Source organism: Trachinotus anak, unplaced genomic scaffold, assembly GCF_046630095.1.
Source record: "Trachinotus anak isolate AG129_WGS33_773 ecotype Australia unplaced genomic scaffold, CSIRO_AGI_Tana_v1 ptg000010l, whole genome shotgun sequence".
Lineage (NCBI taxonomy): Eukaryota > Metazoa > Chordata > Actinopteri > Carangiformes > Carangidae > Trachinotus > Trachinotus anak.
This window is the reverse complement of record NW_027273861.1, coordinates 16,182,642-16,207,315: the sequence shown is the minus strand read 5'-3', so window position 1 is coordinate 16,207,315 and position 24,674 is coordinate 16,182,642. Positions and strand designations below refer to the sequence as shown.

At 39.7% G+C, this 24,674-nt stretch overlaps 2 protein-coding genes across 2 annotated transcripts; both read left to right on the top strand.

Moving 5' to 3' along the window:
* The first annotated feature begins 564 nt into the window (after window positions 1-564).
* Window positions 565-9,264, top strand: LOC139627211 (vitellogenin-2-like). Its single transcript, XM_071487941.1, is given in 33 exon segments — window positions 565-760; window positions 865-1,116; window positions 1,206-1,367; window positions 1,460-1,608; window positions 1,717-1,867; window positions 1,986-2,143; window positions 2,230-2,290; window positions 2,292-2,396; window positions 2,486-2,611; window positions 2,699-2,917; window positions 3,022-3,239; window positions 3,329-3,426; window positions 3,509-3,633; window positions 3,967-4,068; window positions 4,168-4,287; window positions 4,398-4,584; window positions 4,696-4,789; window positions 4,920-5,105; window positions 5,194-5,344; window positions 5,432-5,648; window positions 5,742-6,211; window positions 6,300-6,344; window positions 6,431-6,499; window positions 6,598-6,804; window positions 6,886-7,028; window positions 7,260-7,398; window positions 7,491-7,620; window positions 7,733-7,916; window positions 8,000-8,094; window positions 8,194-8,288; window positions 8,406-8,571; window positions 8,821-8,982; window positions 9,074-9,264. Coding segments are annotated over 33 exon segments (5,076 nt in total). The 5' UTR covers window positions 565-583; the 3' UTR covers window positions 9,187-9,264.
* A 5,102-nt stretch (window positions 9,265-14,366) lies between these two features.
* LOC139627210 (vitellogenin-like) lies at window positions 14,367-24,661 on the top strand. The gene is given in 33 exon segments (XM_071487940.1): window positions 14,367-14,427; window positions 15,470-15,621; window positions 15,709-15,960; window positions 16,046-16,207; window positions 16,297-16,445; window positions 16,535-16,673; window positions 16,763-16,920; window positions 17,003-17,168; window positions 17,248-17,373; window positions 17,468-17,686; window positions 17,775-17,992; window positions 18,083-18,180; window positions 18,724-18,848; window positions 18,932-19,033; window positions 19,126-19,245; window positions 19,349-19,535; window positions 19,878-19,971; window positions 20,060-20,245; window positions 20,360-20,501; window positions 20,577-20,793; window positions 20,877-21,310; window positions 21,406-21,450; window positions 21,535-21,612; window positions 21,706-21,912; window positions 22,006-22,148; window positions 22,235-22,370; window positions 22,466-22,589; window positions 22,684-22,864; window positions 22,952-23,046; window positions 23,243-23,337; window positions 23,567-23,732; window positions 23,933-24,094; window positions 24,195-24,661. Coding segments are annotated over 33 exon segments (5,052 nt in total). The 3' UTR covers window positions 24,308-24,661.
* Window positions 24,662-24,674: the final 13 nt, after the last annotated feature.

Below are 24,674 nucleotides of genomic sequence, written 5' to 3'. Positions count from 1 at the left end.
TTATGCATTTAAAACTAAATTGGCTTATATTTAACTTGAATTTAACTTAATTTTCTGAAAATGTTGCTGTTTGTAGAATGAGATGCGATCACTGTTATGAAGATAAGCAACAATTCTCCACTAATATTGTGTTTTATTGGAAAGAAAATTTAGTTATAATTTTAGTAATTATAGTAATTTCCGTTCTTCTGTTTTACAAACCGTCTTAAATGCAGTTTTAAAAAACAAAATAAATAAAGAATAAGAAAATGTCAACACATTTTCTATGCCTTTCTAAGAAATTACTATTTAATTTGTCTTTTCATATGCTTTTCCCATATTGTGGTTGTATTTTATGAACACCAGATAACCTTCTATTTGTATTTTCTAGCGGGTAACTTTGTCAGCTTTGGTAAGTTTTTTAACTTCATATTACAATTGTGCAATCATTCAACACAGTTTAGAAATGTGTTTAACAAAACTGTTTAGAAATATTGTCTTAATTTTGATGTTTTTTGATGTTGAAACACAAATAAATTAATGAAATACACCGGTTTTCTTGACTATTGAGTTTCTGAGGGTTTAAGGCAAATTCCCATCAGTCATGATATTTCAATATCATTTTATAGCCCCAGAGTTTGCTACTGGTAAGACCTACGTCTACAAGTATGAAGCATTTCTTATGGGCGGCCTGCCTGAGGAGGGTCTGGCACGTGCAGGAGTTAAAATCCGGAGCAAAGTTTTGATCCATGCAGCGGCTGCCAACACTTTTATGCTGAAAGTAAAGACCATTTATAAGTATTAATACAATTACATAGTGATTCATAACAAGACAGTTTTGTTTCATGTTCACATTTCATTCAACCTGTCATTTTTTCCTTACAGCTTGTGGACCCTGAAATCTTTGAGTACAGTGGCATCTGGCCCAAAGATGCTTTCATCCCAGCCACCAAGCTCACCTCAGCCCTGGCTGCTCAGCTCTTGACACCCATCAAGTTTGAGTATGCCAATGGTCTCGTTGGTAAAGTGTTTGCACCAGCTGGTATCTCTGCGACTGTGCTGAATATCTACAGGGGAATCCTCAACATCTTCCAGCTGAACATCAAGAAGACTCACAATGTCTATGAGCTGCAAGAGGTATGAATTACTCATTTCATTCAGAGTTTTACCCACAAAATGCCACAATACTTAAACTGACAAACCATATTTTGACTTCTGTGAACTAGCCTGGTGCTCAGGGTGTGTGCAAGACCCACTACGTCATCAGTGAGGACACAAAGGCTGACCGCATTCTTCTGACTAAGACCAAGGACCTGAACCATTGTCAGGAGAGAATCATTAAAGACATTGGCTTGGCTTACACTGAGAAGCGCACAGACTGTGATGCTGTAAGTGCAATTTCTCTGACACTTCCTGTCCTCTAATACAGTTAACTCCTAGTGCAGGTCTGATAATATTGTGGCTCTGGTTGTTCATGCAGAGAGAAAAGACACTGAAGGGAGCTGCTGCCTTTAACTACGTCATGAAGCCAGCAGCCACAGGTGCTATCCTCTTGGAGGCAACTGCTACAGAGCTGATCCAGTTTTCTCCTTTCAACATCTTGAATGGTGCTGCCCAAATGGAGGCTAAGTACGGTGTTTAAATTAAAAATTAGAGAGCAGTAATACTATTTCAGCCACTTCACAGGACAAAATGTCCAACACTGCAGATTACTTGAGTGCTTATGTGTATTCACAGGCAAATACTGACCTTTGTGGAGATTGAGAGGACCCCAGTGGAGCCCATCAGAGCTGAATATCTTCACCGTGGATCTCTGCAGTATGAGTTTGGCAGCGAGCTTCTCCAGACACCCATCCAGCTTGTGAGGATCAGCAACACAGAGGCTCAGGTACTTGAGACAATGTTCCGTCTTTTAACCGAATTTCTGTTGAATCCATCCTATAGCTATTTACTATTGTCTACTAATATACTATAACATTGTATTTAACTATGTAACTATCTGTCAGATTGTTGAGATTCTGAACCACCTGGTGACCTTCAATGTGGCCAAGGTCCACGAGGATGCCCCTCTGAAGTTTATTGAGCTCATCCAGCTGCTGCGTGTGGCTAGATTTGAGACTATGGAGGCTCTCTGGGCTCAGTTCAAAGCTAGACCTGATCACAGGTGACTGCAACTTTCATTCAGCGAAGAGCCATGAAACAAAAATGTAATGAATAATATAATAATACCGTATTTTCTATCCTCTCTTAGGCACTGGATCCTGAATGCTGTCCCTGCCATTGGTACACACGTTGCTCTGAGGTTCCTCAAGGAGAAGTTCTTGGCTGGTGAGCTGACTATTCCTGAAGCTGCTCAAGCTCTGGTGGCATCAGTGCACATGGTGACAGCCGACCTGGAGGCCATCAGGCTTGCTGAGGTAAGTCAAGGTTAAGAGTGGTCTTGTGTGTTTTCAACAATGTGAGAACACGGACATGTAATCAGTTGGTTATTTTCACCACTCCACAGGGACTGGCTAAAAACCACAAGATCCAAGAAAATCCAGTCCTGCGTGAGATCGTCATGCTGGGCTATGGCACTCTGGTTGCCAAATTCTGTGCAGAGAACCCAACTTGCCCAGCTGAGCTTGTGAGGGTACGTATCATTTGTGCGTGTGTTTGGTATAACTAAAATTCAGGTACAACATCAGTGGCATTAATGCTTTTTCTGTTCCTCCCACAGCCCATCCATGAACTCGTTGTTGAGGCTGTTGCCAGAGGTGAAATTGAGGAGCTCACTATCGCTCTCAAAGTTCTGGGTAATGCTGGACATCCTGCTAGCCTTAAACCAGTCATGAAGCTCCTGCCTGGCTTTGGAAGCGCTGCTGCCGATCTGCCGCTCAGAGTTCATATTGATGCTGTTCTGGCCCTGAGGAACATCGCAAAGAAGGAGCCCAAGATGGTGAGAGTAGATTTTCTGATTCCGTCCATTGTTAAAAGTGAATACACCAAAGACCTACTTTGTTCAGCACAGTTTTGTTTATAACATTTATCTTTGTAAATTAGATCCAAGAAATGGCTGTGCAGTTGTTCATGGACAAGGCTCTCCACCCAGAGCTCCGTATGGTTTCTGCCATTGTGCTGTTTGAGACAAAGCTCCCCATGGGTCTGGTGACCACTCTTGCCGACGGCCTCTTGAAAGAAACAAATCTACAGGTTGCTAGCTTTGTCTACTCTTATATGAAGGCCATGACCAAGAACACCGTCCCTGACTTTGCTTCTGTGTAAGAACCTAAATAATGATCATATTAGCATTTTATTTTCAAACACGTTTGCACCAGTAATCTTATATATTTCAATTTCCTACTTTCAGTGCTGCAGCATGCAATGTTGCTGTGAAGATCCTCAGCCCCAAATTTGAAAGACTGAGCTACCGCTTCAGCAGAGCTCTCTATATTGATGCCTACCACAGTAAGAGGATAACAGATTAATAATTTAGCATCACTGATTTCAGTTTAAGAGGTGGTTTGATGGTTGTTGTCTCCTCCTGCAGGCCCCTGGATGATGGGTGCTGCTGCCAGTGCCTTCTACATTAATGATGCTGCAACAGTTTTTCCAAGAGCCATTGTGGCCAAAGCTCGTACCTACTTGGCCGGAGCTTATGCTGATGTTCTTGAGGTATGACAATCATCTCTTGTATGGCTAGTTTTTATTTTGTAAGAGCAAATATCACTTTTCAAAATTATATCCAATTTGCGCCACAACATAACAGCAAAAAGAAGGAAATGCAGCCAGCATTTGGAATTAATATCTTTATCTCAGGCTGCTTACCAATGCCAAGATTCCTATGATTATTTTAAAATAAGATATAATTTCTAATTTTGTAATCTGTTGTTATTGTCTGCTTTATTGTATATATCTTCAATTCATGCCACTTTTTTTGTGAACAAACTAATAATATGGCTACATTATATGGCTATATTACTCAAATCATATTTTTTCCTTTTTCAGTTTGGAGTAAGAACTGAGGGAGTCCAGGAAGCCCTTCTGAAAATTCCCAAGGCTCCTGAGAATGCTGACAGGCTTACCAGGATGAAACAAGTTATGAAGGCTGTAGGTTCAAGGGGCCATTCCAAAGCTAAAACTACTTCTTAAGAATATTTTTGTTTAGTAAAATCTACAATGGTTAATTTATTGTTTTCTTCCTACCAGCTCTCTGATTGGAGGGCACACCCATCAAGCCAGCCCCTGGCCTCCATGTATGTGAAATTCTTTGGACAGGAAATTGCATTTGCCAACCTTGACAAAGCTATTGTTGATCAGCTTATTGAGGTACAGCATCTTCTACTGTTACAAACAGTATGACCTCTAAAATAATAATTTTATGTAATTATTATTTGTACTGAAAACCTGTCGTCTCATAAGCTATTTTGTTTTTACAGGTGGCCACCGGACCTGCAGTTTACGCTCATGGCAAGAAGGCTTTGGATGCTCTGCTGTCTGGTTTCGCACTGCATTATGCTAAACCATTGCTGGTTGCTGAGGTCCGTCGCATCCTTCCCACTGCTGTTGGTCTGCCCATGGAGCTCAGTTTCTATACTGCTGCTGTGGCTGTTGCATCTGTTGAATGTAAGTACCACTGGTGTAGTTTAACAGATCTGAAACATTTATTCATACTGATACTAAAAATGAAGTATTGATTCGTAATGATACTAAATATTTGTTTGTTTTTTTTCATAGTCCAAGCCACTGTGACACCACCTCTGCCTGAGAATTTCCATGCTGCCCAGCTTCTGAAGTCTGACATTAACATGAGGGCTGCAATTGCTCCAAGGTAAACTGGTTGTAGCTCACTTGAATGAGTTTCTTCTTATTTGTTTACCAGAATCTTTACTAATGTAAAACACAAAGCAAATGTATCATTCAGGAAGACCCTTAAAGTCTGTATTTTCTGTCTCTTGCAGTGTTTCCATGCACACCTATGCAGTTATGGGTGTGAATACTGCTTTCATCCAGGCTGCACTGCTGTCAAGAGCCAGAGTTCACACAATTGTTCCTGCAAAGATGGAAGCAAGAATTGACATGATTAAGGGCAACTTCAAGTTCCAGTTCCTGCCTGTTCAGGGCATCGATAAGATCGCATCTGCACTGTATGTACTGTTCCTTCTCCCCAAGTAAAATGTATCATCCAGTTTTGAGATTTTGTTTCTTAAAACAAATTTTTCCTTTCTCCAACAGTGTTGAGACTTTTGCTGTTGCAAGAAATGTGGAAGACCTCGCAGCTGCTAAAATCACACCAATGATTCCAGCTGAAGCTGTAGTACAGCTGTCAAGGGAGGCTTTCACTTCAAGGGTTTCTAGAATGGCATCCACTCTGGCTGGTGGCATGGTGAGTTTGATTTACTGACAGCTTTTTCCAACACTAAATCCTACACTATTCCAAAATAACACTGTGATCTTTGTTGTGGTTTTTCAGTCAGCATCATCTGAAATAATTCCTGTTGACCTGCCAAGAAATATTGCCAGCAAACTGAAGGTGCCCAAGGCCTTCAAGAAGAAAATGTGTGCTGCAATTGAAACCTTTGGAATAAAGGCATGCACTGAGGTTGAATCTCTCAATGCTGCCTTCCTCAGAGACAGCCCACTCTATGCCATAATTGGAAAGCATGCTGTTTTGGTTGAGGTTGCTCCAGGCAAGTGAAATGGATGACATTAAATTACTGATGAAAGTAAATGTGTAAGGATTTGCTAAAAAGAAATGTACCTATTTATTTATTTAATTGCAGCTGCTGGTCCAGTCATTGAGAAGATTGAAGTCGAGATTCAGGTTGGAGATAAAGCAGCAGAAAAGATCATCAAAGTGATTAACCTGAGCGAGGAAGAGGAAATCGAAGACAAGAACGTCCTGCTGAAACTCAAGGAAATCTTGGCTCCTGGTCTGGAGAACAGAACAGCATCTTCCTCCAGCTCCAGCAGCTCTCGTTCTGTCAGCTCTCGCTCCAGCAGCTCCCGTTCAAGCATCTCCTCCTCTGCATCATCCAAGTCTTCCTCTAGCTCCTCCTCTCGCCGCAAGAGCAAACAAGTCGACATTGACACCCCCATCACCAAGACATCAAAGAGAATGAGTGCCCGCCTCAGCAGCTCCTCAAGCAGCCAATCAAGCCTGCGTTCAAGAAGCTCCTCCAGCAGCGCTTCAAGCAGCCGTTCATCTCTCCAGTCCAGCAGCCGCTCATCCAGCTCCAGCTCCATGTCCAAGGTGAGATACAACTTCACCACAGACATGTAAAAACAGTAGAAACAAAAAAGTATGTGCAGCAATTAATCTACAAATTTTTCTGTTGCAGCAAGACCTGTATGACATGACATTTATCAAGAACCACCTCCATCAGGTAATCATCAGATTGTGTTGTGAGGAGCATGACACAGCCACACCATGTACTTGAGCAAGATAAATGTCTTATTTCTTTGTTTACAGCATGCCATCTCCACAGTCCGTGCCAACAGCAAGAGCAGTGCCTACAGCTTTGAAGCCATTTACAATAAGGTAAGTCATTGGATCACAGTGTTTACAGTCTCAGGTATTCAGTGGGAAATAAAAAATCAAAACTTTCATTAAAATCAACCTCTGGTTTGCACATTCAGGTCAAGTACCTCGCTAACGCTGTCACTCCTGCTGTGACTGTTCTCATCCGTGCTGTGAGGGCTGACCACAAGGTTCAGGGATACCAGATTGCAGCTTACTTTGACAAAACCACTGCCAGACTGCAGGTCATTTTTGCCAACCTGGCTGAGAATGACCACTGGAGAATCTGTGCTGATGGTGTGATGCTGAGCTACCACAAGCTGATGGTAAATCTTTTGATTGATTTTGGTGACATGAAAAATTTGTGTGATGCTTGAGATTTACTTACTGATTTAAATTTCTATTAGGCCAAGATTGCATGGGGCATTGAATGCAAGCAATACGAGACCGAGATCATAGCTGAAACTGGTCTTGTGGGTCAAGAGCCTGCAGTCCGCCTGAAGTTTACCTGGGACAAACTTCCAAGCAGCATGAAGTCCTACGCAAAGCGGTAATGTCACAAACTAAGACACATATTTTTGCATCATAAGCACCAAGTTTATTGAAAATGCAGCATTTTAGTCGTAGATATCCTAGATATGACAATGTGTGGGAATTATTACTTTCTTTTGCATTATATTATTTTCCTACACAACTATCTAACAGGTGTACATTAGTCAACACATATTCTGACATGTATTAAAAACCTTTAAGAAATAACCTTAACTTTATAATTGTCTAGGATCTCTGAGTACATTTCCAGTATTGCACAAGAAGCTGGAGTAAGCCTGACAAAGGTCAAGAATGTTCATAATCAGATCAAACTGACTGTGGCTGTTGCTTCTGAGAAAAGCCTGAATGTTGTGCTGAAGACACCAAAGGTGTGGTTTTATTGCCTATTACTATTAATACAGAGAAAATGTCTATGTCACACCATGTCACTCAGATTCTCTGTTTTAATTCAAAATTATAGAGGACCATTTACAAACTCGGAGTGGGTCTCCCTGTTTCACTGCCCCTTGGAGACACTGCTGCTGAGCTGGAAGGATACCAGGACAACTGGGCTGAGAAGATCTCCTACATGGTCTCCAAGGCTCATGCAGGTGAAAACTTTCAAAGGAACAAGTTTCATGTTTTTCATAGCTGAATATTAAGACTGATCTGTACATGGCTAAATCACTTTTTTCTTATTTTTTCTTTTTTTTTTTTTTGCAGCTGAGTGCACCATGATGAAAGACACACTGATCACATTCAACAACAGGAAATTCAAGAACGAAATGCCCCACTCTTGTTACCAGGTTTTGGCTCAGGATTGTACCCCAGAACTCAAATTCATAGTTCTGCTGAAGAGGGACCAAACACAGGAACAGAACCAGATCAATGTGAAGATTGCCAACATGTAAGAACAACCAGTATTTATATCAAAACTGTGGGAATTGTCCATAAAAAGATAAAATTCTGATACAACTCTTTTTTGTACAGTGATGTCGACATGTATCCAAAGGACAACACTCTCATGGTGAAGATTAATGGAGTAGAAGTCCCCATCAGCAACCTGCCATATCAGCATCCCACAGGTTTTTGTTTTATTGAATCAAATTGAGCTGTAAATAAAAATTATTCCCTTTGTAGAAAGTTAAAAATCACATATTTACACGTATTTGCATTCGTCTTAGGCAAAGTTCAGATCAGACAGAGAGGTGAGGGCATCGCTCTCCATGCCCCCAGCCATGGTCTTCAGGAGGTCTACTTCGATCTGAATGCTCTGAAGGTAAAACAAGAAAACCTGCTTGTGTGACTTTTCAAGATTTAAACTGTTACTAATGTATGGTAATGGAGCAGTTGAAATATAGTCCCACAAACACTGAACTGTTTGAATTTTTTTCAGGTTAAAGTTGTGGACTGGATGAGAGGACAGACTTGTGGACTCTGTGGAAAGGCTGACGGGGAAATCAGACAGGAGTACAGCACACCCAACAATCGCGTAACCAAGAACGCAGCCAGCTACGCACATTCCTGGGTTCTGCCTGGAAAGAGCTGCCGTGACGCCTCTGGTAATACTTACAGTACCCATTTCACCTTTTTTCTATCATTTATACCGAGAATGGATAAATGCAGCATATAAAGAAATTTACATTAGTAAATAGTAAATAGTAACAAACACATTCCAAACCAGACTTAAACTAGATTATCAAAAAATGTCAAGAAACAATAAATATCAGGGTTTGGTTTCAACTAAGGACTACTGTAGGTAAACATATGTGTATGTATAGTGCTTACCTTCATTTTTCACCCTTTTCCAGAGTGTTACATGAACCTTGAGTCTGTGAAGCTGGAGAAGCAGATGACGCTCCACGGTCAGGAGTCTAAATGCTACTCTGTTGAGCCTGTGTTGCGCTGCCTGCCTGGCTGCATGCCAGTGAGGACCACCACTGTCACCGTTGGCTTCCACTGCTTGCCTGCTGGTAAGTCTGCAAGAAATGACAGCTGGTTCACAACACTGACTTAAGTACATCTACCTGGAGCCTAACTGCTTTACTCTCTCCACTGTTGCAGATTCTAACCTGAACCGCTCTGAGGGTCTGAGCAGCATCTATCAGAAGAGCGCTGACCTACAGGAAACAGCAGAAGCCCACCTGGCCTGTCGTTGCACTGCTCAATGCGCTTAATGTCATTGTCTTCAGTTATTTGCTGCGTTTAATTCTTGATTACTTTGTTGGAACCGTAAATCTTAAATAAATTACACAAGCATGTGAAGCATTTGTTGTCTGAACTTTATTACAAATGAAGCTGCTACATACAAGAAATCCAGAAAAGTCCTTTAGAGACAGATAATTCATCCCTCAAACTCATTATTATACATAAAAATCTGAATTAACCACTTCTTCAGGTTTGCTCTTGTTCACTCTCAGTGAGCAGTGGTTAATTTTGATTTTCACTTAAGTTGTTCCTGCAACCAACAATGACCTGATCACTAATTGGCTGTGCATGGGTTTTTTTTGTTCACTGTTCATTGTCATACATGTTGAAATGAAACATACCTAATAAACAAATAGGAAATATTTTTAAACCAACAGGCACCTCATCTCCCCTAAAAAATAAAAAAAGAAAACAGATCAATGCTACAGTACATAAAAAATGTTAGGTTTCAGCAACACACTTTCCCTCCACAGTTATGGATCCAAAAATGTCCCACCATCATACTGTCAAATTGATAGGAAACAGAGACAAAAGATCCTTCTTTCATACACAGACCTGCTTTTAGCATGTCAGAGAGATATACAAGCACACCATCGGTCAAATGGTCATCTCCAGAGGATCAACAAATGGACACTAGGAAAATTATAGAAAGAGTAATACCAAGAGGACTGTGATTATTACTAAGCTTTAGTGTAGTAGATAGTCCTCTAGGTCATTGATCCATAATGTGAACATTATTATTGTCTCATCAAAATGTCTGTCATATTGGAGTGAACATTTCAGAAGTGGTTGTTTTAAAATTGGAGAATGACTTCAGTCCCATGGAAGTATTACTGTATATAAATTAGTGTTCAACGGAAGACCGAAGTCAGACTATTAGCTAATTGGTAAAAACTATGTCTGTTTGTTAACTATGATGATACAGCCAACAGCCAGTTAAAATTAAACATTTTATGTTTTTACATTTTGGTTTTTGAAGGGATCAAACAAATAAGTTTAGTAAGATTTTGAGCTACTGATAGGCTACTTTGCCTTTGGATTATCAGTCTTTGTGCTAAGCTTATATTCTAACCAGTTGCTGGATGTATAGTTTCATATTTACAGACATGAAAGTAGTACTGATCTTATCATCTCACTGTCAGCAAGAAAGCAAATAAGGATTCTTCCAAAAATGTTGATGCTACAGCTGAGAGTCGATTCCTGTCTAGGAGGAAGACTACCAGCACCAGTAAAGCTGTTACATGTCATATGTCATCTGATTAAATCAAACATAAACATTAATTTAGTTTTATGGGAGGTTTTGTGGCATACAGGTCTCTTAACAAACAAGAATTTATGCATACGAAGAGCTTACTTACTTACTTACTTACTTACTTACAATCAATCAATCAATCAATCAATCAATCAATCAATCAATCAATCAATCACTTTAAAATAAATGAGGTGGTCTTCATACTGTACTACTGAAGTTGTTTTAGTCATAGTTAAAGTATTTATACTGCATATCAAAGGTTAAAAAAGCAAAGCTTCAGATCTATAGTGTAGCAAGAACATAAGAAAAGTATGTCTTTGCAGCCTCATCTGTGTTTGACAAAGGAGAATTACTAACTGAGAAAAGTGGGCCCAGGTTCAACATGTGTCAGTTAGTTTAAGGGAATTTGTATAACTGCAAATTTATTTGTGAATATGCTGCACTACATTATAATATCAGTGTTTTTCAGTGTTATATAATGTTGAGATCCTGTTTTGCAGAGGGTCAGTGTGTCAAAATCAAGTTGTAATACTTTTATTATTCCACTTGATATTGGAATTACATGGTGCACATTCCTAAATAAATTTAGAAAAACATGGAGCCACATACTATGGCACAAGTGTGCTGTTTGGTCTCTAGACAAAACTTAATGAAGGTGCATTGTGTCTTGAACAGTATGTGCCCGGTACATACTGAGTAACAGCAGAGTAAAAAGCACAGGAAATGAGTGGGTCAGTGTGTCAGTAAAAATTACAACCAATGTCTTCTTCTCCAATGGAAATCCACATAGCTACTTCCGGCACTCAATGGCTCAGGGATGTTATGTCTTTCCTGAAACTAGAAAGGATTCAATATTCTCTGAGCTGATTCCAATAAGTTTTACAGTAAGTTGCAGCCCTTCTTAGCCTTCTCCAAATCCCTTCAATTTTTGTCTCCTGATTGATGGACCATATACATATATATATATATATATATATATATATACATACATACCCACTGGCCACTCTATCAGGTACACCTGTTCAACTGCTCGTTAACGCAAATATTTAATCTGCCAATCACAAGGCAGCAACTCACCGCATTTAGGCATGTAGACATGGTCAAGACAACCTGCTGAAGTGAAGACAGGTGATTTAAGTGACTTTGAACGTGGCTAGGTTGTGGGTGCCAGACGGGCTGGTCTGAGTATTTCAGAAACTGCTGATCTTCTGCAATTTTCCTGCACAACCATCTCTAGGTTTTACAGAGAATGGTCTGAAAAAGAGAAAATAGTTCTCTTGGCAAAAATGCCTTGTTGATGCCAGAGGTCGGAGGAGAATGGTCGGACTGCTTCGAGCTGATAGGAAGGCAACAGTAACTCAAATAAACACTCGTTACAACCAAGGTGCACAGAAGAGCACCTCTGAACGCACAACATGTTGAACCTTGAAGCAGATGGGCTACAGCAGCAGTAGACCACACTAGGTGCCACTCCTGTCAGCCAAGAACAGGAAACTGAGGCTAAAATTCACACAGGTTCACCAAAATTGGACAATAGAGGATTGGAAAAGCATTGCCTGATCTGATGAGTCTCAACTTCTGCTGCAACATTCAGATGGTAGGGTCAGAATTTGGTGTCAACAACATGAAAGTATGGATCCATCCTGCCTTCTATCAACGGTTCAGGCTGCTGGTGGTGGTGTAATGGTGTGGGGGATATGTTCTTGGCACACTTTGGGCCCCTTAGTTCCAACTGAGCATCGTTTACAGCCTACCTGAGTATTGTTGCTGACCGTGTCCATCCCTTTATGACCACAGTGTACCCATCTTCTGATGGCTGCTTCCAGCAGGATAACGCGCCATGTCACAAAGCTCAAATCCTCTCAAACCGGTTTCTTGAATATGACAATGAGTTCACTGTACGGAAATGGCCTTCACAGTCACCAGATCTCAATCGAATAAAGCACCTTTGGGATGTGGTGGAACGGGAGATTCGCATCATGGATGTGAAGCCGACAAATCTGCAGCAACTGCGTGATGCTATCATGTCAATATGGCCCAAAATCTCTGAGGAATGTTTCCAACACCTTGTTGAGATGCCACAAAGAATTCAGGCAGTTCTGAAGGCAAAAGGGGGTACAACCTGCCTCAAGCAAAGTTACCTAATAAAGTGGCCGGTGAATGTATGCGTTTGAATTTTGTTCTCCTTAAAAAAAAAGCATGGCTCTCTCTTCCATTGATTTATTGAGATGCACACAAGCCCCCAACTGTGGTACTCTTTGTTGTGCTGAAATGTCCTTTCCCAATGTGCCATAGTTTTTTCAATAAAAATATATCTTTATTTAAATTGCAACCAATTATAGAGTACTGTTTCATTAATTAATTTTCTTGAACAATTTTTATTTCAAATGTAACTATGCAGTATTAGTATAATGGTACTGCATTATAGAGCAACTAAGTCAGTATTCATATATGTAAAACATAATTACAATTCTTAACTGAAACTTTGCCTCTGAAATGCTCTAACTACCTTATCTATCTTTACAATGAGAACTTTTAAGAATGGCCCAATATACATGAGACATTTTTTTCAGTCAGTAAGAATGAAATGAGTCACTGTTTGGGGTATTATGGCCATCAGTACTTTGTATGAGATACCAGTGGGCAGAAAAGGTGCTAAATAAACATGCATGCAATAACATCTTAGATTCTATATAATCTATAGAAATAAATCCACAGCAATAAGACTGTGAATAACAGTAGGTGGTAATGATTATTTAGTTTATATAATGTATGTGTAGCTTAATGATTTCTTAACATCAAGTTATCTTCAAGACTTTTTTGATAATTTGAATCACAGGTGGCTGTTGTGGGGCATCATTCAATACCAGTGTTAGGGCTACTCATACAAAAGAGGAATATCTGATATTCTGTATTATTTAATTTAATAAGAGAAGCAAGCGTTGACTCCATTATATGCTTGGACTCTATATCTTAAGTGGGCATTTTCAAGAAATTGACACAACAACCAGAAAATTAACAATATTAACACTTTCTGTAAATACATGTTAATAATGGTCGCTTCATGTCACAATGATATAGAAGTAGAACTAGAAAGAGAACATTTCACAGTGAAATGTCATGACATCAGTGGTCACCCTGACCACAACAAATAAAGTGAGCAAACAGCCACAGTCATGCTGCCCTCTTGTGTGAACTTTGAAAGTACATGTCAACAATATGTTGGAGAGACATTCAAGGCAATCGTTAAATCAAATCAATACGGAAATGAACTGTAAATTCTGTTCAGCGACATAAATATTTTGTTATTCCTCTTTTGCCCTTCATTCAAAAACTTTGGATCTTATAACCATTAGATCAAAGAAAACAAAACATTTCTTTAAAAAAATTGGGAAAAAGAGATTCCAACATTTTTCAACAATATGTTTTTAGGATTAATAGTACTGCAGTCCTATTCCTTATACCTCTTTTATATGTGTCATACATATTCGATAATAAGAGGACATTAGGCAACTGCAAGAAAAAGTTTTAATATTTTCAACCAAAGTAAGGATTTCTGTGAGATAACAGGGTTTTTTAAAGCATATGCGAGTAACAAATTCACAGTAGCATTTTGAAACATGATACTTGACTTTGATTTGGTACATTTAGGGAGAACAAGGTCAGGTGACCCTAACTTTTCAGCCACTGATACACACGCTGTCGCCCTACCCAACCACAACCAAAGTTTGTTTGAATCTAAGATGGTGAAATAACCTATCTATCCAATACAGTGTTTTGAACAGCAAACATGCTGGGGCTCATATCATACCCAACATCCTTGTTGGACTTTAATCAGCACAAAATTTCCCTTTAAAAAGGCTGCTGCTTACTCAGGCATTCACATGCCCATCAGCCATGAGAGCAGTTGTGCTTGTCCTGACTCTGGCCCTTGTGGGTGAGTAGGATTTCTGATTTTGTGAGCCTTTTTCACTTTTTAAAATGCAGTTTTGATCACAATTTGAGAAAAGACTGTCGATTCTTTTTTTTTTTTTTTTTTTTTTTGATGTCTTAAAATAATGCACTCAACATGGTGACAGCACAGCTGCCCCTCAGTTTTACTATTCAAATTTAATCTGCAAGTGCAGCAAAAACAAAAACAAAAAGCTCCATTGAGATTTTTTTTTTTCTGTAAAATTTTGAGCAACACCTTGAAATACCCTAAAATTTGTATAAAGAAGTATGCTTTTCTTAACATTACTTACATGTAATGGAAATGACTTTTGTTATAATGTCTTATTAGGCACTTAAAGCAAACAACGATCAGTATATGAGTGTTTCAATGCAGGCTAACCAGTTGATGTTTCAAGTGTTTTTTAAAGCCATATTATAACCTAAGAACTTGCTATAGTATAATATACAGGATAATGTAATGTTGCAGTTTTAACACAAAACATCTGAATTTCTGAGAGATAAACTGCTAAAAATATTGGTATCAGAGGAACTGCATCAGCACACTGCCCACAGGATACTGTACATTTTAAGAAAAATACAAGGTATCTTGTCTGCTCTAAGTGTTTATAGAATGATAAAGACCTTGATCTTTTCCACTAGATGTAGTTTCATTCCAGTAAAAAGAAAAAAAAGAAATGCAATTTAATAAAAAATTGTAAAAGGTTTAAAACTAGATTTAATGATTTGATTATTTACTTGATTATTACTTTAATATTTATGTATCACTATTTATTATTTATTTCTTTATATCATTTACTTTATTCATTATTAACTTTATTATTATTTTATTTTCAATTTCATTTTAGCGGGGCAACTTCATAGCTTGGGTAAGTTCAGTACTTTATTATAATCTTGACAGTTAAATTTTTTCCAAAGAAGAAAGAAATAATTATCCAAGTAAATTAAATATTTTTTCAGAATTTGTGGTTCAAATGATGTCATAAATTACTCTTGGAGTTGTGGATATAATGTAGAATACCTCTCACTGACTGAAATTGTGCTTACAGCTCCTGATTTTGCTGCTGGAAAGACTTATGTGTACAAATATGAGGCATTTCTCCTGGGTGGTCTGCCGGAGGAAGGTTTGGCAAAAGCCGGAGTCAAGGTCAGCAGCAAAGTTCTCATCAGTGCTGCAGCCCAAAATATATACATGCTGAAGGTATGGATCAAAATCATGTGTGGGCAACAATCTTTTTACTTCCAAAATGCAAACTGCCCTTTAATAAATCTTATTTTTATACTGTAGCTTGTAGAACCTGAGCTCTTTGAGTACAGTGGTGTCTGGCCTAAGGATCCTTTAATCCCAGCAACCAAGCTGACGTCAGCGCTGGCAGCTCAGCTCATGGCTCCCATCAAGTTTGAGTACGCCAATGGTGTTGTCGGAAAAATGTTCGCCCCAGAGGGAATCTCCACACTAGTACTGAACATCTACAGAGGTATCCTGAATGTCCTTCAGCTCAACATCAAGAAGACACAGAATGTCTATGAGTTGCAGGAGGTTTGTTGAAGATCCTACAGTACTGGACATAAATCCAATACAGGAAGTTGAATCTCATGAACAAGATATATGCTCTTCTCATTAGGCCGGAGCTCAGGGTGTTTGCAAGACACTCTATGCCATCACTGAAGATGAAAAGGCTGAACGCATCTTTTTGACAAAGACCAGGGACCTGAACCATTGTCAGGAGAAGATCATGGTAGACTTGGGGTTGGCATACACTGAGAAATGTGCAAAGTGCCAGCAGGTAAGTTTACATGTATTTAGTATCATGCATACATTTGTGAAAGTAGAAAATGTTGCACAGTCAGGCATCTGTGTGCTTCATCTTAACAGGATTCAAAGAACCTTAGAGGAGCTACAGCATACAATTACATCTTGAAACCAGTCGCTAGTGGCATCCTAATCCTGGAGGCTGCCGTCAATGAGCTGATCCAATTCTCACCTTTCACCGAGATGAACGGAGCTGCTCAGATGGAGACCAAGTATGTTAATACATACCAAGGAATATTATAACAGCAGTGACTGGATTTAAGAGAGGTGCAGATTAATTGTTTTTCACATTACTGTCAAGGCAATCCTTGGTCTTCCTTGAGGTTCAAAGGGCCCCTATTGTACCCTTTGAGGCCCAGTATCTTCACCGTGGATCTCTTAAGTATGAGTTCTCCACTGAGCTTCTCCAAACACCCATTCAGCTCATCAAGATCACCAACGCACAGGCCCAGGTATCGTCTCTTTAAAATATCAGTACAGTGAATCTGTGTCACATTTATTGACTTCCCCTTCATTCCTGTGTTCTTAGATTGTAGAGATTCTGAATCATCTGGTCACCCACAATATGGAGAGAGTTCATGAGGATGCTCCTCTTAAGTTTTTGGAGCTCATTCAGGTTCTCCGTGCAGCCCACTTTGAAGACCTGGAAATGCTCTGGAGCCAATACAGACACAAACCTGCCTACAGGTGACCTTTAAGATTTGACTCTTGGAAAAAGATATTTCAAAAATATGTTTGCAGGTTCGCTCACTTAATTTTCATCTTTCAGGCAGTGGATTTTGGATGCCATCCCTGTCATTGGAACACCTGCTGCTCTGAGATTCATCAAGGAGAAATTCCTAGCTGATGAGCTGACTGTTGCTGAAACAGCTCAGGCTTTGATTGCATCTGTTCACATGGTAACAGCAAACACTGAGGCCATCAAGTTGGTTGAGGTGGGTAAATCTAATCTAAAGTTACCTTGTCTGGAATAAGAATGGAGGTATGAAAAATTTGTGATTGTTACTTTTTTAGACCCTGGCAGTCAACAGCAAAATACTTGAGAGCCCAGTTCTACGGGAGATTGTCCTCCTTGGCTATGGTACCATGATTTTCAAATACTGTGCTGAGAAGACTGTGTGCCCTGTTGAACTCATAAAGGTGATGTAACCATGTTCTTTTCATATTACTTCAAAGTCTTCTTTACATTTCTGGATGAGAATGGGGGATCTTAATTTCAAATTTTCTCTGACAGCCCATCCAGGAGCTCCTTGCAGAGGCTGTCGCTAAGGATGAGACCCAGGACATTATCCTGTTCCTGAAGGTTTTGGGTAATGCTGGCCATCTTTCTAGCCTGAAGCCAATAACTAAGATCCTGCCGATACATGGAACTGCAGCTGCATCTCTGCCAATGAGAGTCCATGCTGATGCCATCTTGGCCATGAGGAACATTGCAAAGAAGGAGCCAAGAATGGTGAACTCTCAACACCTAATAGTATTTCTAACTTTTTCTTCTTTTCTGAGAAAACTCCATATTGAGTGTTCTTTCTCTTGCAAATTAGATCCAGGAATTGGTTCTTCAGCTATATATGGACAAGACTCTTCACCCAGAGCTTCGTATGCTTGCATGCATTGTGCTGTTTGAGACAAGGCCTCCCATGGGCTTGGTGACAACTCTTGCCAACATTGTGAAGACAGAGGAGAATCTGCAGGTAGCAAGCTTCACTTACTCTCATATGAAGTCCCTGACCAGAAGCACCGCCGCTATCCATGCCTCAGTGTAAGTTCACTCTCTGATCCCTATTCATCATCAAGTCCATCTGCATGAACTGATCAGTGTTTACTCAGCTCTTTTACACTCTCCATGCAGTGCCGCAGCTTGCAACATTGCTGTCAAAATCTTGAGCCCAAGGCTGGACAAGATGAGCTTACGTTTCAGCAAAGCCATCCACATTGACAACTATTACAGTAAGACTTGTGTCACATCTGGTTTAAGTTACCTCAAGTTTCTTTTTGCCATTATCGTCATCTAACTTCATCTCATCGAACCTAAATAACTGCAAGTTCTACCAGTGATTGCACCACAATTGGATACATTTTTTGATCTGTTATATGTATTTATCTGAAAACTATTTTAATAAGCTTTTTTTACTGTTTAAATGATAATTGACTTTAACTAATGAACTATCTATTGATCTTTTAAATGGCAGTGGCAGTGGCAGTATATGTAAATATTTTACATGGCTACAATCACAGCAGATCATTCAATGGTTAGGAAACTATTACAAAAGAAGGGTGAATTTATATCAATACAAATCCTCCTGGACTTACAGATTAGACAATGGCCCAAATTTTGGTTTTTATATCTATTACAATTCATCTTTCTTTCTCATGTATATTCATCTCAAATTGTTTTTACGATTCATATTTGTTCTGTCTTATTATCAGCTTGTCAGCTCTTATGTATAGAGCACTTTGAATTGCCAGTTACAGTTTGACACTCTTTGTCAGGTCCTTTGATGCTTGGTGCTGCTGCCAGTGCTTTCTACATCAATGATGCTGCCACCATTCTGCCCAGATCTATTGTGGCTAAGACCAGTGCCTACCTTGCTGGAGCTGCTGCTGATGTTCTGGAGGTAAAGGTTAAGAAAACCTAGCTTCTAAGTCATTCAAATACTAATTAGAAAGTTATGCTTTAAAAATACAGATTTTTTCCTAGGTTGGAGTGAGAACTGAGGGACTACAAGAGGCTCTTCTGAAAAACCCTGCCATTATTGACAGTGCTGACAGGATCACCAAGATGAAGCGTGTCATTAAGGCTGTAAGCCATTAAACTCCATCAAGTGACAAATAGTATAGGATAAAAGTATAGATGATTATACAATGTCACCTAATGGTTTCCTCTGTCCACAGCTAACTCAGTGGAGGTCTCTGCCCAACAGGGAGCCTCTGGCCTCAGTCTATGTCAAGTTCCTCGGACAAGAAATTGCCTTTGCCAACATTGACAAAGCCTTGATTGATCAGGCCATTGAGGTATGATTCAAAGGGCAAAGTCTCAACTTCGTGACCTGTTTCATACAATGGTGCATCCCAATTTTGCAAGATGTAAAAGTTATGATAAACTCTTCTCCTACAGCTCGCCACTGCACCATCTGTTCAGGCATTTGGTAGGAATGTTATCAAGGCTCTGCTGTCTGGTGCCTCCTTCCACTTTGCTAAGCCTCTGCTGGCTACCGAGGTGCGACGGATCCTGCCTACTGCTGCTGGTCTTCCAATGGAGCTCAGTCTGTACACTGCTGCTGTGGCTGCCGCAGCTGTTCGAGGTATGTTGAGACTACAAAACATCAACAGTTGATACAATTGTTACAGGTCCCATCTATCCAAACACATGTAATAACATGATACTGTTAACAACTGTTGGAAATAACTTAATTATATCTTGCAAAGACCAATATTATCATTTATACCAAATAAATGATTTAAAAACAAATACTGATTTATCACCACTGCATTGCCTTTCCAAAGAAAAAAAACTGCTTTCATAAAAATAGCATTAAAGCACTGATAAGACATGGTATATAATATCATCTAATAGTGGATCATAGAGTATTAAAAGTATATGGTTAAGAGCTGACACATGGATTTATTTGTTATCCATGTGGTAGTCAAGGCCACCACAACACCAACTCTGCCTGAAAACTTCCATCTCGCTCACCTTTTGAAGACAGACATGCAGCTTGAGACTGAGATCAGACCAAGGTAGGTACAACACCTTAAACTAAAATTAAAAATTAGGGAAAATATATAACATAATGAAGTGCAATATATAAATTTCTTCTCCTTCTAGCATTGCTGTGAACACATTTGCTGTGATGGGGGTAAACACCGCCATACTCCAGGCTTCCCTGCTGTCAAGAGCCAAGCTCAATTCCATTTTGCCAACAAAAATTGCTGCAAGACTTGACATCAATGACGGCCACTTTAAGATTGAAGCTCTGCCTGTTTCTGTGCCTGAAAACATTGCAGCTGTGCAGTAAGCCTAATGTTTTTAACTCATTGTGTACCCTTAAAAATATTTAACTTCTGTCACACTGAAAATGTATTTATCTTTAGATCCCACATGATTAAGTTCTTGTTTCTTCAACAGTGTTGAGACTCTTGCTGTGGCAAGAAATATTGAGGATCTTGCTGCTGAAAGAATCACTCCCATTATCCCTGCCAAAGTCTTGCAGTCCATCTCAAGGGAGATTCTCACATCTAGGATTACTTCTTCTGCTGCAGCTAGTTTGGTGAGCTTTGAATAATGTCTTTTAATATAGCCAAAATAGTGTACATTTACAATAAGTTTTTCTTTCTTTTCATAGTCAAGATCCTCAGAGATCATTTCCCAGGGTTGGGCAGCTACCAGGCCCTCTACAAAACCCAAAGCAGCTCAATTTGAGAAGAAATACTGTCTTAAAACTGTTGCCATTGGAATGAAAGGCTGTATCAGGGTTTCCACCGAAAATGCTGCTTTCCTCAAAGATATTGCCCTGTACAAACTGGCTGGAAAGCACTCTGTTGCTGTTTCTTTGAAACCAAGTAAGTACTGATAGTCAAACACTTTTTGTAGAAGCAGCATGCATGAAGCAAGCATTAATGGCATTATTTAACTATACTTTCAGTTGAAGCTGAGGCCATTGAGAGGCTGGAGATTGAAATTCAAGTTGGACCTAAGGCTGCAGAGAAGCTCATTAAGCACATCAACCTGAGTGAAGAAGAAATTGTTGAGGGAGGACCAGTCTTGATGAAGCTCAAGAGAATCGTGGCTCCTGGTCTTAAGAATGGCACCTCATCCTCCTCCTCCAGCTCCAGCAGCTCTCGCTCAAGTCTTCATTCCAGGTCTTCTTCTGCCTCTTCCAGCTCTTCATCTCATGTCAGCAGCAAGGCTACTGATGCTGCTCCAGCCAGCAGGAGTAGCAGCAGCAGCAGCAGCAGCAGCAGCAGCAGCAAGAAAAGCAGCAGCAGACTCAGCTCCAGGACCAGCTCTGCATCAAGCCTTGCATCACTCTTCAGTGCTAGCTCAAGTTCCTCTCGCTCCAGTGCTCGTCTCTCAAAGGTAAATGATGCAAGATTGTTATGTGAAATAATATTAATGCATACATGTATCACAGTAAGTGTGGAATCTGAAAAAAAAATTCTTCTTCTTAACAGCAAGTGATTTATCACCACAAGTTCCAGAAGAACCACAAGAAACAGGTATGTTTAGATGGTGTTTCAAACAATTGACAATGCATGGGACAGTTTGAACATGTTAACTTATGTTGCTACAATATTTTGTAGGCTGTCATCTCTCAAGCCACTTCAGCAATTTCTAGGAGCAGAAGCAGTGCCTCAAGCTTTGAGGCCATCTACAGAAAGGTGAATCTTGGTCATTTTCGTAAAAAAAAAAAATACTTCAGATCTTTTGATTAATGGATTTGTTGTTGTACTTAACTTTGATTGATCCCACAGAACAAGTTCCTTGGTAATGAAGCTGCTCCTACCTTTGCGATCATCTTCCGTGCTGTCAGAGCTGACAACAAGATGCAGGGATACCAACTGTCTGCCTACTTGGACAGACCTACCGCCAGACTTCAGATCATTCTAGCTGCCTTGGCTGCCGATAACAACTGGAAGTTCTGTGCTGATGGAGTTCTGCTAAGCAAGCACAAAGTCACAGTAAGACTGTTGTGTTTATTTTGTAGATCTTATGACACAACAGGTAGAAGACTACCCTAAAATCCAGCTGTCTCCTCTACCCTTTCTCAATAGGCTAAAATCTCCTGGGGAGCACAATGCAAGCAATACGACACCATGATCACAGCTGAGACTGGTCTTGTTGGTCCAAGCCCTGCAGCTCGCCTCAGAGTTGCCTGGAATGAACTACCTTCTGCCTTTAAACACTACGCAAAGAAGTGCGCAACTTCATACAATATACCTTTTGCCTACTTACATGCAATATAGACTATGCAAAACTATATTTGTTTTTTTTCTTTTAAAGGATGTATGACTACATTCCTGCTTACATGCTGGCTGGCTTGATTCAAGGAAAGGATGAAAGCAGCGCCAAGCAGATCTCACTTTCTGTGGTTGCAACATCTGACAGGACACTTGACCTCATTTGGAAAACACCAGAGGCATGATTAATCAAGTTGTTCTCACAAAATATGAATGCCTATTCATTTTAACATAATTCACAAATTTTGATAATTATGAATCATTCTGCCTACAGCATATTGTCTATAAGCTGACTTTGCATCTTCCCATGACCCTGCCACTTGAAGAAGTCACAGGTCTCACACCCTTTGATGACCTTGCTGATAAAGTCCACTACTTGTTTGCCAAGGCTGGTGCAGGTAAATGTCTGACATTATTATTCAACATGAAATGCACTGGCAGTTTTCTTGACTGAGTGCTACAGATTAAACCTATTTTATTTTTTTTTTACAGCTGAATGTATTTTCACCAGAGACACATTGACCACATTCAACAACAGGAGATACAGGAACGAGATGCCTCTGTCTTGCTACCAAGTTCTGGCACAGGATTGCACCGATGAGCTGAAATTCATGGTTCTGCTGAAGAAGGATCACATTGAACAGAACCATATCAATGTGAAAATTGCTGACATGTGAGTGGTTAATAAAAAAATGAAGTGGTTTTAATCAACAAGTTGACAAAACTAAACTAAATAATATTTTTATTTCTGCACTTGCAGTGATATTGACCTGTACCCAAAGAACACCGATGTGATTGTGAAGGTCAATGGAATGGAAATACCCATCAACAACCTGCCATACCAGCATCCAACAGGTTTCTATACACATTCATTACCCAATTAAAAACTCTTGCCTCAGCAATATATAATTTAATATTGCAAAGCAAATCATGCTACAAATCATCATTGCTACATGGTTCAGTTAGGACTGAAAGTTTTTTCAAATAACTTGCATGTACTGTACTTAAATTGCTTTAAGTAAATGATTATGAAACGTTTTTTGTCTTGCAGCTAAAATCCAGATAAGACCAAATGGTGAAGGCATCTCTGTGTTCGCTCCCAGCCATGGTCTTCTTGAAGTCTATTTTGAGAAGAACTCATGGAAGGTAAACCCAACATTAACTGTGGACAATTTAAATAATGTACAAATAAAAATGTAAATTTTATATAAAAAATGGTTTTTTTGCATAAATTATGACAAATTCCAAGCTTAAAACTCTGACCTCTAATGAAAAAAGATGAACACAACTTTCAAGGGTTATTACAATTATGATAAACCTGACAGATACTGCAGAGTTGATGGTCTGTAATGTGTGATCTGATCTTGGCATACAGGTTAAAGTTGCAGACTGGATGAAGGGACAGACCTGTGGACTGTGTGGAAAGGCTGATGGGGAAATCAGACAGGAGTACCGCACACCCAGTGGACGCTTGACCAAGAATGCAGTCAGCTATGCCCATTCCTGGGTTCTGCCAGCTGAGACCTGCAGAGACACCACTGGTGAGATACAAATTTCATTTTGGAATAATTTTTACAGCAACTTTCATTTTCATATTAATGCACCAAAATCCTTTATCCCACTTTCTTCTAACATAATAATCAAATTTATATAACTGCATATAGTTAAAGCAAGTTTGTAACCCAAGTGATGATGCACTGAATCCATCAGAAGCTCACTCATTCACACCTTTCCCTTAAAGAGTGCCGTATGAAGCTTGAATCTGTGCAGCTAGAGAGGCAGGTTAACGTCCACGGCCAGGAATCACAATGCTACTCTGTTGAGCCTGTGCTGCGCTGCCTGCCAGGCTGCTTCCCTGTGAAGACCACAGGCATTACTGTTGGCTTCCACTGCATACCAGCTGGTGAGTCTGCCAGAATCCACGGCGAGTTCAAGTGACAGAACATGAAAATTTAGTGAGAAACACCCAGTTCCTAATTGCTCTGCTGTCTTTACTTGTGCAGATTCTGCCATGAATCGCCCAGAGAGTCTTCCCAACATCTATGTTAGCAGCGTGGACCTGAGGGAAACAGCAGAAGCTCACCTGGCTTGCAGCTGTACCGCACAGTGCGCTTGAACTGCATCTCGGCTATTATTACAAGTTTAGTGGATTTGTAATACTGAAAAGTAGCATGTTTCAAAATTAATTGCTTCCCGTACCATACAGTTCACAGCATTTACTGTAAGTTTCTCAATGTCCCACCACCAGACTGAACTAAGAGATCACATCAGTGAGATCAATATGTGTAATATCAGTTTGACACCAAATGTGAAGCTTAACACAGCTGTATAAATTATCATTTATGAGGGCCATATTAAAGAATGTATAAATAGGATTTTGTTTCATTTAAATCCCACCTGACTGTTAGGAAAAAGAAAATAAAATCATCAACACTTACATCAACTGTCTATGGCCAGTGTACTGACTACATTACCTTAATAAT